This window comes from Daphnia pulicaria, chromosome 6, assembly GCF_021234035.1.
Source record: "Daphnia pulicaria isolate SC F1-1A chromosome 6, SC_F0-13Bv2, whole genome shotgun sequence".
NCBI classification, from domain to species: Eukaryota; Metazoa; Arthropoda; class Branchiopoda; order Diplostraca; family Daphniidae; genus Daphnia; species Daphnia pulicaria.
The window spans coordinates 21,169,711-21,187,197 of record NC_060918.1 but is presented as its reverse complement, the minus strand read 5'-3'; the positions used below and the strand labels follow the sequence as shown (position 1 = coordinate 21,187,197).

General features: G+C 39.4%; 2 protein-coding genes and 1 long non-coding RNA gene across 9 annotated transcripts in view; 1 reads left to right on the top strand and 2 right to left on the bottom strand.

The window, feature by feature from the left end:
* Positions 1-6,215: 6,215 nt before the first annotated feature.
* The window catches only part of LOC124342674 (putative fatty acyl-CoA reductase CG5065), a 30,196-nt gene continuing 18,924 nt past the window's right edge, over positions 6,216-17,487 (bottom strand). For 2 of the 5 annotated variants that reach the window (XM_046795769.1, XM_046795770.1), the window contains exons 9-12: positions 9,114-9,660; positions 8,429-8,586; positions 8,021-8,324; positions 7,204-7,355 (exon numbers count right to left, since the gene is read on the bottom strand). In XM_046795769.1, coding sequence (XP_046651725.1) covers positions 9,525-9,660 — 136 coding nt within the window. In that variant the 3' untranslated portion in view covers positions 7,204-7,355; positions 8,021-8,324; positions 8,429-8,586; positions 9,114-9,524. Of the gene's footprint in view, positions 6,397-7,121; positions 7,356-8,020; positions 8,325-8,428; positions 8,587-9,113; positions 9,661-9,735; positions 9,990-17,487 lie in introns of those variants that run through there. The other 3 variants (XM_046795767.1, XM_046795765.1, XM_046795768.1) reach the window with 3 other exon arrangements.
* LOC124342968 lies at positions 10,140-10,780 on the top strand. Its single transcript, XR_006919041.1, has 3 exons — positions 10,140-10,448; positions 10,542-10,611; positions 10,708-10,780. It is a non-coding gene; the product is annotated as an uncharacterized LOC124342968 (long non-coding RNA).
* LOC124342609 (ABC transporter G family member 20-like) lies at positions 13,820-17,468 on the bottom strand. 3 transcript variants are annotated; one of them, XM_046795647.1, is made up of 12 exons: positions 17,298-17,468; positions 16,954-17,197; positions 16,415-16,837; positions 16,257-16,350; positions 15,750-16,180; positions 15,414-15,624; positions 15,155-15,332; positions 14,973-15,088; positions 14,833-14,903; positions 14,656-14,744; positions 14,386-14,562; positions 13,820-14,320 (listed from the first exon to the last, which is right to left on the bottom strand). In XM_046795647.1, exons 2-12 carry the CDS (start codon positions 17,133-17,135, stop codon positions 14,022-14,024), a joined length of 2,271 nt encoding a protein of 756 aa, XP_046651603.1. In that variant the 5' UTR covers positions 17,136-17,197; positions 17,298-17,468; the 3' UTR covers positions 13,820-14,021. The 3 variants fall into 3 exon arrangements, with proteins under 3 accessions (XP_046651603.1, XP_046651604.1, XP_046651601.1); XM_046795648.1 differs by having other exon boundaries at positions 16,954-17,163; XM_046795645.1 differs by having other exon boundaries at positions 16,954-17,468.

The window sequence follows — 17,487 nt, the reverse complement described above, 5'->3', positions numbered from 1 at the left end:
GGGAATCTTTTTGTGATACCTCGCCAGAGCTTATGGAATCTGAGACATTTCGGCCAAGGTCAAGCCTATACCAACATCAAGTTATGGAAATAATAAAAATATAATTCTAGCTAGCAAAAGGAGAAAATTATTTCAGAAAGCAATGGTAACACTTATTTCAAACAGATTAAAAACCCGTATATCGAATGCAACCACATAAATTAACCCTTAGAGAATAGAGAAAGAGTTTGAATTTCAGCAATGACAACATTTTGTAGAGGAGCAATGGAAATATATTTGGAACAACCAATGACAGGGTTTTGTTTCTTCATTTTATTTGTAAGGTCATTTCGAAAAACAAAACAAGAAAAAAAAATTACTGAAACTGAATCTGAAATCTGAATAACTCAACTGCATTGTGCAGACGCTTTTTCAATTCCAACATCACTCTAGCGGTAGACTCTTAAACTGGCATGATAAATTAAAAGAAATGAAATTTTAATTTTATCAGCTACAAAATACAACTAATTTAGTTCGTAAAATATTCCGTTCACATTGCACCCATCTTTTGATTCCAATAAAAGTGATTCTATTAACGTAATAAAAATTGCGCTTTTCACTCACAAATGTAAAAAGTAAAAAAACTTGGCTATGAAATTTATTGTAATTTGATCGTTAGCAATAACCGGCATTTTGCTGTGCACAACATACGGAACTTTTAATTGTTTCTTGGTTATCTTACAAATTTCATGAACAACAACTATTGAATATTCAAAGATATTTTCAAAATACAATTGCGCAATGTTGTATTGCGCAGTTGCATTGATGTTGCATTGCGTAATTCTGGATTGCGCAATACACGTCTGTATGACGAGCATCACCCACAACTCCTTTAAGTACAAATTAATCAATTCAAAATTAATTTAATTAAGTTGAATGTAACTGAACATTCAGCGTATAAATAAAATCTTTGATATTAAAAAGATTTCAATAGTTTTCGAGGTCAAATTAATATGAAAACCAAAGTTGAAAAGGGCAAAAGTTGATTGCGGACGCCCATGTCGTTGGCCGAGGTTATAAAGCCTCGACGGTTCTGCCCACAAAATCACGAAAAATTTTCTCGAGCTATTGAGCAATTTTCTACCAACCTTCAACCAAACTCTAAAAAATGGAAGTTATTTTGGCTTGCTTGTTTGTTCCTGTGTGGGCGATGTTGATTTTTTACGAACATGAAAAAGATGAGCCTCGTTCCCAGAACAAGTCTGTTGCCTCTCCGGCAACTCCCAACCAGACTGTAAAGCGCGGAAACTCTTCAGCCGAATCGATCACCCCGGCTCAGACCGTGAAGAAACGCGACTCGAAACATAATTCGGTCTTGTCCGCATCCATTCAACCTGACAGGAGATTCCACCGATCCTATTTCGCCGCCCTGCCAACAATCATTGAAAACCAAGAAGAAGAAGATCTTGCGGCGGAAGTAGAGAACTTGACGGCGGAACTTGCCAAGTACGTTTTGCAGCAACAACAGCAATCGGCTTGTTTACCTATCGATCAAACCAACCATCAAGAAGAAGCGAAGCATGATATTCTCTGTGACAACATGACAGAGGTGACGCAAGAGCGGGACGAGCTTCAAATGCAATTGTGCACCCTGAATAAGGTACTGTCGCAAGAAAACGTAAAAATCCAACATCTGAAAAAACTGTTGAGAGAAAAAGAAGATATCTCCACACAACTTGCCAAGGACAAGGCTGAGAGTAATTTGGCTATTGAACATCTGAACAACTCCTACGAAAACCGTATTGTTGAACTGCTAAACGAGCTTGCGGTTGCCAAAAATACCGCGAAACCCATCACCAAAGAAGTCGGATGTGGAACAGAATTGGAGTTGGCCGTTGCATGCACACAGACGGAATGGATAGCCAAAGACGTTGGGTGTGGCACAGAAGAAGTTATGCCAGATCCGGCTCAAAGCCGTAGTACCGGACAAGAAGTAGTCACAGACGAATCCTGCGGGTTTACATTAGATTTTCAAATCATGCAGCAATGTAAGAACCCTCGACGTTCGTTTTCGATCCCGGCCCGCGAAAGAACCAAGCCGCCCGCCCCTGCCGCTCCAAAAGCGCAGGTTCACTTCCCCGTCGGAGATGTCCGGTACAAAAATAAACCCATGAGTGGGTATGTGGTGAACTCGGATGGCACGCAGGTGATTTATGGCGGTGCGGTCCCATTGACCCGAAAACCTACACCTGCCATTCCAACTAACAACACGGAAGCTGCAGGGCCGCCCGCCTTGGAACAACCGAAACAAAAACCCTGCATCCCCAACGACCCGGTCAAGACAGACGATCTCGTGGTTACTTCCATCCCAGTTGAACGAGTTTCGCTCCCCGGCAACAGGTTAATGTTGAAGAACGTTCCGGGTGGAGATTATGGAAGAATCATCGGTGGTGGTGGCTCAAATATCCGCCGCATCGAAATGCAATACCAAATTGTTGCACGGCTAAACACATCCCCCGACGGTAATTATTCATTCTTGATCACCGGAAATACGGAAGAAGTGAGGCAGGCTGCCGCGGATGACATCGTCGGTGGACTTACGGTTACGGCAGAATTTTCCAACTCGAAGCTGCCAAAGCGGATTAAGAACTTTAGGCTTAACGAGATCGGCAGACAATATTTTGTAAGGATAAACCGACCCTCCGACAACAACGGGATGATCACACTAACCGGAAGATTGAGCAGCTGTCAATCAGCGTACGCTGAAATTATGGGCATCAAGGCAATCAACTAAAAGACACCCAACCTCAAGAACTACCCTAACTTAACTGACGGGACGAAACTAAGTAAACGGCGATTGCCCGAGCAATTGAGTTGTTTAAAGTTGCCTTAACCGGTGGCTTTGGATGACAATTTTGTCTCGAGCAGTTGACCAGGTGCCAGGTCAGTCACCTCCTTAATTGGAGGTGGCTGATGGCACTTCGTTTTACACGGTTTATTTTGCTAGTCTCGTCAATTTTGATTTTTCTTTTAAGTTCAATAAAAATCTTTCAAAATTCAAAAAGTGTAAATTCTCATTATTTAAAATTTAAAAAAAACTGCAGTTTAGGGGCCCGTCAAGGGATTAATTAACAGGTGGAGGAAGAGAACATCTTCGTTTTTTTAATGTTGATAAAATTCTTTTTATCAAAACGAATGTCACAAATTGATTGGAATCCTCGTTTTCGAAAACAGCTGAACACTAAGCTAAGAGTTGGACATATGTTTTCCTTTTCGTGAAAAATGGTTAAAAAATTATCCATAAAAACGAATAATTATCTTTTGGACGTGTCTACATGTCTCCTAAGATAATTTTGCTCACTTTGCAGTTGATAACGTTCTACATCTCCACTGTTTCACGGCTTAGATTAAACCCCCTGCAAGTCATTCAATTTTCCTCGCTTCTACGCTGGTATAAAAAACAGTGGTGCCAAATTCAATTTTAATTTGTGCGAATGTGTGTTGGCTGGGCAGCATTTTAAAACAGACCGAAAATCAAAAAAAGCATTTTTCAAAAATTTCTCTGCGAGTCAACACATTTTCAGTTAGTGTTCATCGATAGATCCCATCCCATCCCATACTCAGGTCGGAGACATTGCCTCGATAAAAACTCTACAACATCGTTACATACAGGCGTAACTATCAAAATTATACCACTGGATTGTTTCATACTTTAAACTAATAGCCGAAAAATAATACTTGCACAGAATACATTCGCCCGATTTGTCTGGCAACTTACAACGAACCGAGTTACGTCAACATTCAAGTTACCGTTGCCGGATGGGGTACAACTATGACGGTTTTGACGCAGGAGTGCACCACCGATATGCTTAGCCGTGGGCCATGCAACGTAAGTTTCTCAATCGAAAATAATTTTTTGATTTCCAATATTACGCAGAACGATAATGGAGGGTCGTTGATTTTCAGAGAATCGAATGGCCGATGGAAGCAGATCGGGATCGTTTTGTTCACCTCTAGTCAAGGTTGTCAGACAGGCTATCTGTATGGTTACGCACGAGACTCAGTTCCTATTCGACGAGTTCGAATCATTTCCTTCTTCTTCGCTAATTTCCGTTCTTTTGGTTAAAAACAGGCAGCCGAGTCGTTGCGGAATTTTGATTGTCCTCGTAAACACAATCATAGCATCAAAGGCATCCTCATTGGCTTTTACAAGTTACTGATTCAAAACTCAATTGTTTCCCGCGTTCACCATTAGCATTGCTCAGAAAGTTTTCTTCCTCAAGAGTAATTTATGAAATCCACGGGAAATGCCGTCGAATAAAAATCAAAAGAAAGATTCAACAAATGTTCAAAAAGTACAAATCAATAGAATAGAATCAATTCCGATAAAAAGAAAATCTTCTAATATTAAATGAATTCAAATATTTGAACATCTATAGCGTAAAATAATGGGATTTCAGTCGTCTTTGATGACGTAAGGTTTAATTTCAATCAATTAAATAATAAAAACAATCCAAACGACCAATCACCTTCGACGCCTGACAATCAGTGGACGAAGGGTTCCAAGAGATTGTTGTTGTACAACAACATAACCACATGAATTTCTGAGCAACAACAGGAAGCGCAAACCCTCGCACAGCCCAACAATAATAGGATCCTGGCAACTTATTCTCTCTACGCCATGTGTCAATTGCGGCACACTAGTTTCCATATGGGAACTCGCATCGAGCGGTTAGAACGACGATTCGATGGCAGGAAAAGAGAAAAAGCCGAATTGGAAGAGCTCCGTCGGTCCTGTCACAGTTTAATCAATCAGAATTTGGACCAGACCAGCCAATCGGCTATTTAAGCGTACCAAGCGAAAAGTGTCTTTCCACCGGCCATATATCCATTCAGCTTCAATTCATTTGAGTCTCCCGTTCCCAACCAATTGCACAACCTGTCGCTTTCCTGAGACAACAATTTCACACATGATCAATTCAGTGGCCTGTTCATCCCACGCCCAGCAAAAACGATTCTTGGATGATTCTAATTCTCAGGCTGAGTTTGCAAAGCACAGCCGGCATAAACATTTGGATCTCCTGGCAGAAAAACAGCTTGTTATGGGATCCGATACGCAAACTGAATCACAAATGACTGGGCAGCAGCTGCCCCCCTCTGGGAAACACCCACGAATCAACAGGTAACTGATTCAAGATAGATTTCAATCAATAAAACACAGAAGTAATGCGAAATTTTCACATTTGAAAAATTCACAAGTGTTCTTATTCCACCAGGAAAATACATGAATTTCTAGAAAAAGATAAACCAGCTCATCCTTTCCTAAATTCATTACCCCACCCACCGGCGGTTGTACACGATCATTTTCTTACACAGAAAGTGTGACGCATTTCCACGAGAAAATTAAACAAATGGCCTATAAATCAAATGAACGGCGAGAATAAGAAAAAGCTCTACAGTTCGCTTCTTTCCTGGCAACAGATTAATTGCCTTGTCATAAAATTCAAAAGTTGTTCAAGTCTACGGACTAATCGGATGGAAAGCGGAAAACCCTTGGCGATTGAAAACTTTTCTGCAACACTCGATGGAAAAATAAAATCAAAAATTTATCCTACCTTTAAATGGCGATGCAGGAGACTCGAGTCAATTCCAATCGGGCGTTTTCTGGCTTGACAATACTGGAAGGAGGTAGTTCTATTCCTAACAGTTTTTCTTGAAATCGTTTGGAACCATCTGAAATAAGAAAAATATGTTAATGTCAAGAATTGTTCGAATAGTTTGTAAAACGAATCACAGCTGTACTAGATTAAACGGTATAATAGAGTAAATCATCATAAAATTGCACCATCTCGGCTGTTCCGTCCCGAAAATAAGGCAATGGCTGAAGAATTCCGTTAGCCTTGGTTGTTGAGGAATCGCGACAACCTGGAAACAAAATTTTTAGTCTTCAGAAACAAATAAAGAAAAGGTAGGATTGGCGCTATAACTCTTGAAATCGTTGGTCGTTCATGGTAAACTGTTTCCAACTTCAATCAAACTGATCCCCGTTGGTGAAACGAGACAATAACGACAGTAGGATCACTTGAAAAAAATACTCTGTTGACAACCACAGAGACAAAGTCCTTGTCTAGGGAAGGGGGGACCGATAATAGAAAATAGTATAATCTTAACATCAATTTTAGGATCATTTCAATGTCTAAAACGATGTGAAATTATCGGCTCACTTCTATATAACTTCTGCAGTTAGTAAGATTGACAACGAGCGGGAAAACTGGCCCCTTTCAACAGCATTGTAGGAGAGACTTAGCGGGACGAAGAAATAGCACCATCTGAATTCTCCTTTTTGACCGCTTTTGATTACATTATCTAAAGGGTGAACGTTTCCAATGGAGGGCTGAGATGTTGTTTGTTGACAAACTGAAATCAGAAAGGATCAATAAATGTAAAGAATTTTTAAAATTCTGTAACAAACAGCACATCCAAAATTAGTGACATTAAGGGGTAGTTTCCACGGTTCCACGGTGCCCATTCAATTCAAAATTCAAGCACGGGTGACGGGTTCCACGGCTACTATTAAGGGATGGAGGGGGGGGGGATAAGACGATGGAAACAGAATAGCGTTAGTTGCGCAAGGTCACAGTGGAAAGAACTTTGAAAACGACAAACGACAAGATGAAGCAGGGGTAAAGACAGTCTTCGTCGGAAACACTTTTGAACGACCAAAGCTAATTGAATTCCACTTGGGCAGCAGATCCTTCACGGAAGGAAAACAACACGTCAACTCTTGTCTCAGTCTGCACATTGAAGCCAGTGAATGCCTATCGAATTCTCTTTCCTGTTGGCACGGCAATTAGGTTCTCTGTAAACATGCGACGAAGATTGTTGCGAAATGAAATATTCGTTTCAAAAACAGAAGGATGCATTGTGACTTTATAACTGCTTAGCAGCTTTTTACTAACACGCGCTATGATTTCCGTTAATTTCTTTTTTTTTATCACTTTGTTTTATCCTCATCCATACTAATTTTAAAATTAGTCGCCAAATCAATGCCTAATAATAATCTGTTAACAATTTGGTTCGTGGTAATACCATCTAAAAGGTCTTATAATAACCGAGAAAACTCTAAGCAAATTACTGCTTACCATGAAAGGAAATCCCTCGCCGATTGGCTTTCTCAATGAACGATTCGATCGCCTATCTCTTTGATATGATCGGAACTGAATTAATAAACTTTTTCTGTGTAGATGTCGTCAACCGAAGCAGCATCGCCCACCATATGATGAATAGGAAGGCAATTTTTAATGTGCGTATAATTAAGCGCAGGATCCTTGCATGCTGAATAAATCAGCCAGAACCATGATAGCTACATCTGTCACCTGAAAATGCAATAATAAATTAAAATGTGAGATTATTCAAAATGCAAGAACACTAGAATATCATGTATACAGCTGCACAGACTGACATATTCCTGCTGAAAAATATTCATTTATACGTCCTTAACTAGATTCGAACAACAGAAAGTCGAAGCCTATGCCACTTTGCTACTACTATGTCAAAGATTTCAGATTGAAACATTATAAAATCACCCTCACCCACATTTAAGGCTGTAAACTTCCCAGTGTAGTTCAGACCGGATGTGCGACTATGAAACAATGGTTATGGCAACTAGTGTTGATCACTTGTCTGTCTGTCTGTATAATATAACCATGCAGGTCTAACTCTCACTCACACATCTACTAACTAAAATGCATTTTAGCATATACCGCAACTTGAAATAAAGAGTTCAGGGAAGCGAGATCATTATCATCGTAAGACGTGGGACAATCTGGTACTCCGTTGTACTAGAGTGTTGACTACTGCTGTAATAGACCGGTATGAGATATGGAAAACCCTGGATGGAAAACCTTTTGTTTCTTAGAATGGAAATATCTTAATAATTACGAAGGAAATTTAACAAAGGGGGAGGGGATATAACACAGATCCTTAACAACCTAGCAAAATAGACTTTAAATATACTTAAGATAGACAAAAAAAATTAAACCTTAATGAACGGTAGCGCTTTGATTATTGAATGAGTTCAATTCCCGGGGCCAAATGGAACAGGAGGCGGTAAAGTCATTCCACGTCTGGTCCTGATGTCGTCCTGAAGAGCAGAAGAGGAAACAATGAGCAACAACTCAAATGCCGTAAATTGACTCTCATTGGTCGCATGAATGCGTGTAGGCGCGGCATATTTGACAATTTGAGTGTCAGCATCTCTATGAGGCATATCAGAAGAGAAAAGACTGCTGTTTCATTTCCTGTTGATTGTCATTCAGATGGAGGATGAGTAAATCTAAGATGACCTATTAAAAAATATGGATTTAGCTCTGCATAATGAATTTAATGATAATGAAACTGTAATGATGATAAAATAACATTCTCTGTCCTCTCTACTTCACACACTTACACTGTTCACCAAACAAGTATTCCAGAAATTTAGGGAGTAAAAGTGACATTCAGAAGATTTAGGCGATATCTGTTTCCATTTCCAGCTTCAACCTCAGTACTCCACCATTCCGATTAAAACAACAAAATGTTGTAGGTCTGGACTCTGGAAGCTGGAACCTAAGAAGAATAAAAGAAACAATTAGATAACAAGGTTCATAACTGACATAATTGGTACTTAATTTCATTTTTTATAAGAACTAAATTCCTGAGAGACTAAAGAAGCAAAGTTTCATTAGAAATAAAACAAAATAATTTATAAACACTTCTTCAGCTCGATTCCCCCTGCCAAATGTTGACACCACTCTGTTGTTATTTTGTTAAGACGGACCAAGACGGACAGAACTAGAAACTAATTAACAAACTTCAAGGCTATTGTAAGTAGTAAGCCCAAATAGTGTACAATATGAACTTAAATCTTAAACCTAAAAAATCAAAATCCTCTTAAACTTAAATTTTAAAAAATGTGTGGAATATTAAAAATGAATTACTATGTTGCTAAGATTTTTCTGTAGCAATGAAAGTTAGTACTTTCTGTAGCAAGACTGAAAAATTAGTTTCTCAGGGTTTATTGAAAATTTTTAAATTCCACAATTCACCTTTTACCACACTAGTTCGCTGAAATTTTACAATTCTTACTAACTTACTGTGGGAAACTGCTTTCTTCTCACAATCCACACTCCACGGTGATTTGTCTTTGCACTGCCGATTTGTTACGGCACGTATTTTGAGTTTTTGACGTAGGCGTCTCTTGGTAATTATTGGTAATTATTAGATATTATCCGACACTCACAACGTGTTCGCCATTTTTTACGATAAAGAAAGTCCCAATCCAACACATTTTTCCATGACCACGGGAAGCGAGATTCATAGCTCAACGGTTTCGCCATCTAGGCATTTGAGTAAAAAGTTTACTAAATTCATACCCCTAGATGGCGGAGTCGTCGAGCTATGACTAGTTAAAAAAAAACAGGGCATTACAAACTTCTAGTCTGTGGATGAGTTGAGTTGCATAAAAGAATAGTGCATTTTAAGATAGTTCTACTTCATCAAGTAATTCATAAAGACAACAATTCGGTAAACAGAGAGAAAGTCTGAGGACCAATAAGAATGAAAGACAAGAAAATGTTTTTAAAAATGAAAATCAGAAACATTGAAATAATGAGCGATAAAATATGTCGCACCACGTACAATCTGAAATTGATAAAATAGTACATTAATTACGTAAATTTCTAAACGAGCCTTATAGCGCACATTAAATGTATGTACCTTTCAAGATTGCTTCTGGCCAATGGAAGAGTGGTAGGATCATCTTTAAAAACATGTTGCCTAATTCCTAATATGTAATTTTCGAAATAACTTTGCCAGTTTATTTTTCGAACATCGAAGTAAAACATTTCCTGGTCTTCAGCGGTCATCTCCTTCGATAAGCGAATTGGATTGTCACTAATAAATTGCCACTGATGTGTCGTAAAAAACTCAAAAGGAACAAAAGCTTTATCTGCTTTTGAGTAGAGACGGACCTGCATACAATACGAACGGGTAAATAATAAGAATTTAAATAAATAAATAAATATGATGCCGTCGCATATTTAGCTTTAATTTACGCCGTATGCAAATTAATAAATTTCAAATTATTCAAAATCAAATTAATTAGCGGATGTCATACCCATTTTGCGCGCTTCCCCGTCGCTAGCAGAAAAATGTCCATCATGTAGGCTGGTAGATAGTGAAACAAAATTTGCGTGATTTTGAGATTAAGATAGTGCATTGTGCAATGAACGCTGGGATACCACAGCATTTCTTTAGTAGGAAACTTCAACCAAAATTCTACGGTCCAATGTTTTAGCATACCCCAGGTGAGTGGGTTTCGATGTCCAGTGGTGCAAGTGTAGACGGGAACGCCAGTTGGCCTGCTCAAGTTCAGTGTTAAAAATATTGATTGATTCAAACTCAAATTTAACATCGAGATATTTTTACCTGTGAGTTGCTAAATACCAAGCAACGGCAATCATCAAATTGATTGGATAATCAACTGGAATGATATCACTGACTAGCTTTTTGTTTATTTTAAGGGTACGATAGATCCCTTTACCGACAGCAGCAATTGTTCCTAACCAAGCAAAATTAACCCAATACTAAAAGGTTAGTCATCTTAAAACCAGATAAAATTAAAAGGAAATTCGATTTTGGGAAGAAAAATTTCACCTGTTGCACCGTTCATGTTGTCAACCCAACCAGGAAAAGGTTCACTTTCAGCCGCAGTCACGATGGATGGCCGGACAATTGCCAAGGGAACGCTTCCACAGTTAGTTTCCAGCAGTATGGAACGCCATAGGGACAAAAAATTAACTGCTCCAAAGTAAGCATTAATTTTTTGCTCTCCAAAAATAAGTGCTCAAAATTTAGTGCTCTCTCGCATCCGCCCTCTAGCGGGCGGTTCAAAATAGTTCGTTTCTCCGCCTGCTTGTGAGAGGAGTTAGAAGCTATCGATTAAAATCCAATATTTAGCTTAACTATGGGATTTCTAAATTCGAATGCTTGCCCTTTTTCTTGCCTCATCACCTTTGCCAACCCGGCTACCCCTTATGTCTTCCGAGAATCCTGAAATACGTCATGCATCTATTCCGGATTCCGGCGATGCCGAACATCGGAACATGCTAGGACTAATATTGTTACTTCTGCTGGGGAAGAAGAAAAAGTATCGACGAAGTACTAGTCACGAAGACAAAGATGGAATTATTAAAAAAAACACGAAAAAAATCACAGGACAGAAGGGTGGTAGGCTGGTGGCGGAGGTGATGGGGTAAGACGCTGATCGACGCTGATGTATTCGAAAATTAGATTTTAATCGATAGGTATTCAATTGTCAATATTTTCATTGAAAGCGAAATATTTTGAACCGCCCGCTAGAGTGCGGATGCGAGAGCACTAAATTTTGAGCACTTATTTTTGGAGAGCAAAAAATTAATGCTTACTTTGGAGCAGTTAATTTTTTGTCCCTATGGCGTTCCATACAGCAGTTGCTCGGCCAAGCCTTTGGTATAAACATACGTGTTTGGACACTCCCCCACTAGTTTTTTAAAGTAGTATTAAAAGAGGAGGTGAAGAATAAATGTTATTTTTAAAAAAGAAATCAAAATGAATATTTCTTACTATAGTTACTCAGGCGTCATGATTTTAAGTGTTTCGTCATCGAGACCATCAAGATATTCAAATAATTTCACTAGATTCATTTTCGGATTGTAGTAAACCTCTTCCTTAATTTTCTCCCGGTCCAGATTGTTGAAGGCAGTTGACACGTGCACAAATGCCTGAAAGAGTTACAGGAATGATTATGTAACAAATCATAAAGATTTGCAGCAAATTAGCAACCTCAAGGTGTTTCATTTTGCGAGAAATTTCAAGCATCTCCATCGGCCCTTTCACGTTCATAACCAGAGCCGTTTTCAATTCCTCGTTGAATTTAACAGTGGCGGCAGAATGGAAGACGACAGACACATTTTCAATCAACAGCTGCAAATCGGATGGCGACAACCCCAGTTGAGGCAGTGTGACATCACCTGTCACGGCCGTGATTTTCTCCATTACGTTTGGCTGCTGTTCTTTGACCTTACTGAATATCTGAAAAACAATTTTAGGAACTCATTTCTGCTTTGGCGTTAGTTCAATAAAAGCAGAATGCTGGCTTACCTCATTTTGGATGAATTATCGAAGGCGGCAATCGACGCTTTGACCCTTTGACGGTCTCATCAGCAGGTACAGACGCTCCACGCCAGGACAAGATCGCAAAATATTTTCCACCAGAACCTTACCCATGAATCCCGTCGCTCCCGTAATAAAAACCGATCGATTCTCGTAGAATTCGACAATGCTCAAATGACCCATACTTGTTTTCCCCTGCATTGTGTTGCATAATAATTGCCCCCCTATTAACATCAATGTGTTCGAAAAGGATGAATGACAGTACATACCTTTAACTCTTCTTGAGTTTAGGAATGTAACTGGATCTCCAATGAATTTTGCGGGTTTATATAAACTCTTGTTTCTTATTGGGCAAATGATAAAAAAGGGCATGTGGAAACTCACACGAATAACTGTGGGGTCCATTTGCTTGTGACTTGTTTCCAAATGTATGCGAATAATGTATGCAAAGTCGGCTTATTCAGTTTTGTTCAAGGTGACGGTAAGGACATATACACGAACCAATCCCATCGCTCCCGTTATATAAAAATCAAGCGACAATAATGAATACTCAACTGTTCTTTTTAAGGCTTCTTTGTCAATAATAAGGAAGTGTAAAAAAAAACATAAAGAAACTTCGACCAACAAACACCTCAGAAAATTGTCGTGTAATGATTATTTGTACTTTTTGATCCACAATCCTCTATATATGTGCTTCGTCAGACTGACAACAGGATTCAAGAGAACTTGAAAACTCAGCATCACGAAAACTGGAAAATTCACGTCACGAATAAGTTGATTCAAGACTGGTTTATTTTTTTTTACAAATTGAGTCCATCCTGTGCGCTTGTTGCCGATCGCCGGACCTTTATGAAATTCATAACCTTGATCTCGACTAGAATTCTATTCTACATGTGGAGCATTTCCTTCCATTTTAGTCAAGGTTCCTATAAAATAAACTGCATACGCAACCACAAGACAATGTTGTGCTGAAGCGCGACGGCATTCTTTACTTGTTAAGCATATAGGGAACTGAAGAACCAAAAATATGGTCATTTGTCTGTTTCAACTTATATAACAGTTACTGAAGACTGCCGTTTTCTCAACTTTTCCACAATGTGATTTAATGCACCGAATGAAATTTGTTTGTTCTTATTGTAGATTTTATTTTCTGATAAAAATTTGTTTGACTCTGTTTTGAGTAGTCTTAATGGTCTTATTATGTTTTTAGATTTAAAAAAAAACAAAATTCCTTGATAACTCTTATACATCTTATACTGGACTTTAAATCGTTGTATATTAGCCTTATATTTTATTTTCCAATTTAATTAAATTTTTGTTATTGATTGGCTCAGTCTTGAGTATTATAAGTCTTAATGGTGTTATTATGTTTTTATATTCAAAACAAAATTCCATTATAACTTTTATACGTAGCCTACACTTTATACTGGACTTGCCAGTTCGACTTCCAAACGCTGCATTAACATTATAATTGTTTTTCAAACCTGTTACATGTTATGTAAGTAGGTAAAACGAGTCATCGCCCGTTATTGATGGCATCTCTGCCATCACCTTGAAATGCAATAACACATTTATCTCATGCGCAATAGGATGCATCGTCCAGGCATGCGATGCCCTTGCATAGCTCCTAGCAATCTAATCGATCATCTTACAGCGCATCCCCGTGTATTATAAGACACTAAAATTTGCAAATTCAACACGGAGACCATATCAAATTGCTTTGGCTTTTATTTTGGCAATTAGGTACTATGTTAAATGCTAAAATCGGTTCTCTTCTTTGCGCAACGTTTGTTGGGACACTTTTTGTTTCTTTAAATTAACAATCGACGCCCATTAGCCTGTGTATTTGACTATTTGCGGATGCGTCCAATAACGAGAGCCAAGCCAAGAAAGGCGAAAATCCAAACGAGGCTGATCAAGATGCCCCCGTAAACCTCGGGTCGTTCAATGCCCCACCCTCGACTGAAAATGTTCCTCAGCGATTCGATGGCGTACGTTTGCGGCATCAGGAAACAGAAGTAGCGCAGGTAGACTGGCATCCCCTCAGTGGGCCACAGGATTCCACTTACAAAGAGGTTTACATATATGCTGCCCAGAGACAGTTGGATGGCGCTAGTCAACTCGTCACACAGAGATGTAATCATCAAACCTGCGAAATCAAATATCCCAAATGATTTCAGCAGCTTATTTAATAAATAGCAATTGACTAATTACCCAAGGACATGCCACATAGCCCTTGAAGGAGAGTGATGAGGACGGCCAGGGCTAAACTGCCGTGGAAGGAAATCTTGAAGACGAGGAGAGCAAATATGTAGACGAAAATCGTCTGGCCGATCAGCACAATAAGTTGGTTGACAACATGGGCAATCATAAATTCAGACATCTGGACACCTGTGCAAAAATTAGGAAAGGAAACGAAAGTTCTTACAGTATAGTATGGGATATTCGCCTATTCGGAATCTAATATTAACTAGGAATACGTACCAGCAACTATGCTGCGATCAAAGAGACCCGACTTTCTTTCGCTGAGAAAAACAGCAGTGGTAAGGGCGACGGCAATCAAATAAATAATCCTATAGCAAAGAACATCCGTATACGTATACAAGAAGCAATCAGTGAAATATTATGAAAAGCGTTGCTGGAATTTGGATTAAAACTTACGTCAGGATGATTCCGGGCGTAATAAACTCCACGAAAGACGGTTCGTTTTCACCAAAAATCGGATCTAAAAACTAGATGTCAAATTGAGCAGATATTAAAGTGATGGAATAAAATTAATTTGATTCAGGGTTTATTTATACCGTGACGGGAATTCCCAGGGCTGTTGGTTCGTAATTACACGCCACCAAAATGTCTTTGCTGAAGTCTTCAAATGCCTCAATCAGACTCTGTTTCAGACTCAGTGAAATTTGCTGACCTGTCGTGAATCAAACAAATCCAGTATCAAATGAATTAAAATTAAAATTAAAGGGCATAAACCCACTGGAAGAATCAAGAGTAATGGCAATGCGACTGGCGCGGATCGTTTCCTTGTCCGCAAATTTCCCATCCGCCCGTCGGACCACCAATTCGTCCGTGAAATTCTGAGGGAAGTGGACCACGCCCCACACTTTCCCTATTTTCACCGCGTCCAGAGCTTCCGAGACACTTTGAAATGGCACCTGCACATTGACGAGCATTCATTAACTCAATTCTTTCATTCATGGTTTTCTTATTAGAGTTTAAAGTGGGAATAATTCAACCTGAATGACCGTCGTGTTGTCTATGAAGCGAAGATAGCGACAGCTGAACATCGAATAAGTGCAGGTCGTCGTGTAGTTGCAAATGCGATCCTGACTCGGATCCAGCTCGTCGTTAACGATGGCCAATTTGAGATAAGATGGATCTCCCCCCAATGACAGACACGAGAGGATGACTTGAATTGCTGGGATGAGGAAGATAAAGAACAACATTCTGTAACGGAAAAAATAAATTAATTAAAAATTGCTGTTAGCCAACACGATAAGAAAAAAAAAGATATACAAGGCAAATCGTAAATATCCATATAATACATAGAGAGAAATGCATTTGCATTTTACCCGATATTTCGAAACATTTGTAAGAAATTCTTTTGAATAAGTGCATTCAGTCGATTAGACGATGGTAGGACGGACTTGCTGCAGATTAGCTTTGGTCGTTTGCGTGCTTCGCTGTTGGAATTGATGAAACCACTTCTTTTATTCGTGAAAGCAATAAGGGTTTTACTGAGTTGAAGATTTAGTTCCATCTGTTGCAAATGTCCCGTTCCAGATATGTCAAGTTCACTTTTACTAGCATGGAAGGCCACGTTATCAATGCCTCCTGTGCACTGCTGCTGTGTTGGGATCCTATTGGCAGTTTTGTCTTCGTTACCGCAGTCTGCCATACAAAGTTTTAGGAAAACATCCTCCAATGATGACAGATTGTAGTCTCGTAGAAGATTCTCCGGAGAGTCTTCAGCCAGCAAGCGGCCGGATCGCATCAACCCAATCTGGAAAATCGGATCAATAATTACGAAACCAGAATTATTACACCATAGATTAAAAATGAATTCGATCAAATTTTACCGTGTTGGCTAGTCGAGCTTCTTCGATGTAGTGAGTGGTGACTATCACTGTTCTTCCATGGTCGACACTCTGGCGGACAAGATGATTCCAGATGCTGAGATAAATAATTAATTTACTAACTTGTCGCTAATGTGAAGCGCAATTGTTAACCCAATCACCTTTGTCTGAGTAAAGGATCAACGCCAACCGTTGGCTCGTCCAAGATGAGCAGCTCCGGTTCGTGGAAAAGGGCGACAGCAAAGGAGACGCGTCTTTGTTGTCCACCACTGAGCGTCCCGACGTAACGATGACTCGGGGGGAGATCCAACAACTTCGACAGAAACTCCAATTTCGAGTCGACGAAATCCGTTTTCAAATTGTAGATGCGGCCGAAATAGTGTAGCGTTTCTTTGATGCTGGAGTGACCGAACAAGGCCAGTTCTTGCGGCATGTAGCCGACCCTTGGACCGGGGATTCCGCTTTCCGGTGATCCAGGCTCATGTCCCAGGACGAGAATGTCTCCGCTATTCAATCGGCGACGTCCGACGAGGCAACTCAGCAGGGTCGTCTTACCGCAGCCACTAGCTCCAAGTAAACCGTATCTGTCACCGAGATTAATTTGAATTATAAGATTAATTGTGAATTGAAGAGAAGAACAGCACAAATTATAACTGATTTATTTGAGAATTGAAATTTAGTATTAAAATGTTTTACTTACATGGTTCCTTTCTTAACGCTCATGTCGATTCCGTTGAGTACGGCACAGCGCTTCTTACCGACGCCATAGATTTTACTTGCATTGCGGATTAGAACACCCTGAGCTGCAAAATCACTTGTTTTGCTGAACGCTTCTTCTTGGCTGGGTTCTTGCGGTGAAACGAATTCCACATTTGTCGCCATCACGGCATCACCAAACAAATTCTAGATTCTTCGAAAGATAAGATATCCTTTGGCTGTTTCAGCTGAAAGAATAAATATAGCAAGAGTTTCAGGTAATGTGAAACTAAAGCGCGGTATTAGCTGTGTTACACAAAGAGAGATTAAACAAGTGTGTGTGCGTACTTAATGAAATGCAGTTCTTCTTCAAATAAGGGTGAATGATTTAACTCTTGTGAAACTTTATTAATAGTCCTTCTCTATCCCCTGTTTTCTTTTCAATAGATGTATCAGCTATGTATCAGGCTATCAGCAGACAACGCGTTTCAGACAACAGTTTTTAAAATGGACAGGGAATGTACTGAATGGCGATGGG

What these genes read in the sequence shown, in the direction of transcription:
- LOC124342609 (XM_046795645.1), bottom strand. Translation starts at nt 17,135, where the DNA reads ATGGCGACAAATGTGGAATTCGTTTCACCGCAAGAACCCAGCCAAGAA. An exon ending in GATCCTTTACTCAGACAAAG is followed by an intron (nt 16,351 to 16,414) that starts GTGATTGGGTTA and finishes TATTTATCTCAG; the next exon opens with CATCTGGAATCATCTTGTCC. An exon ending in CCCTGGGAATTCCCGTCACG is followed by an intron (nt 14,904 to 14,972) that starts GTATAAATAAAC and finishes TTTGACATCTAG; the next exon opens with TTTTTAGATCCGATTTTTGG.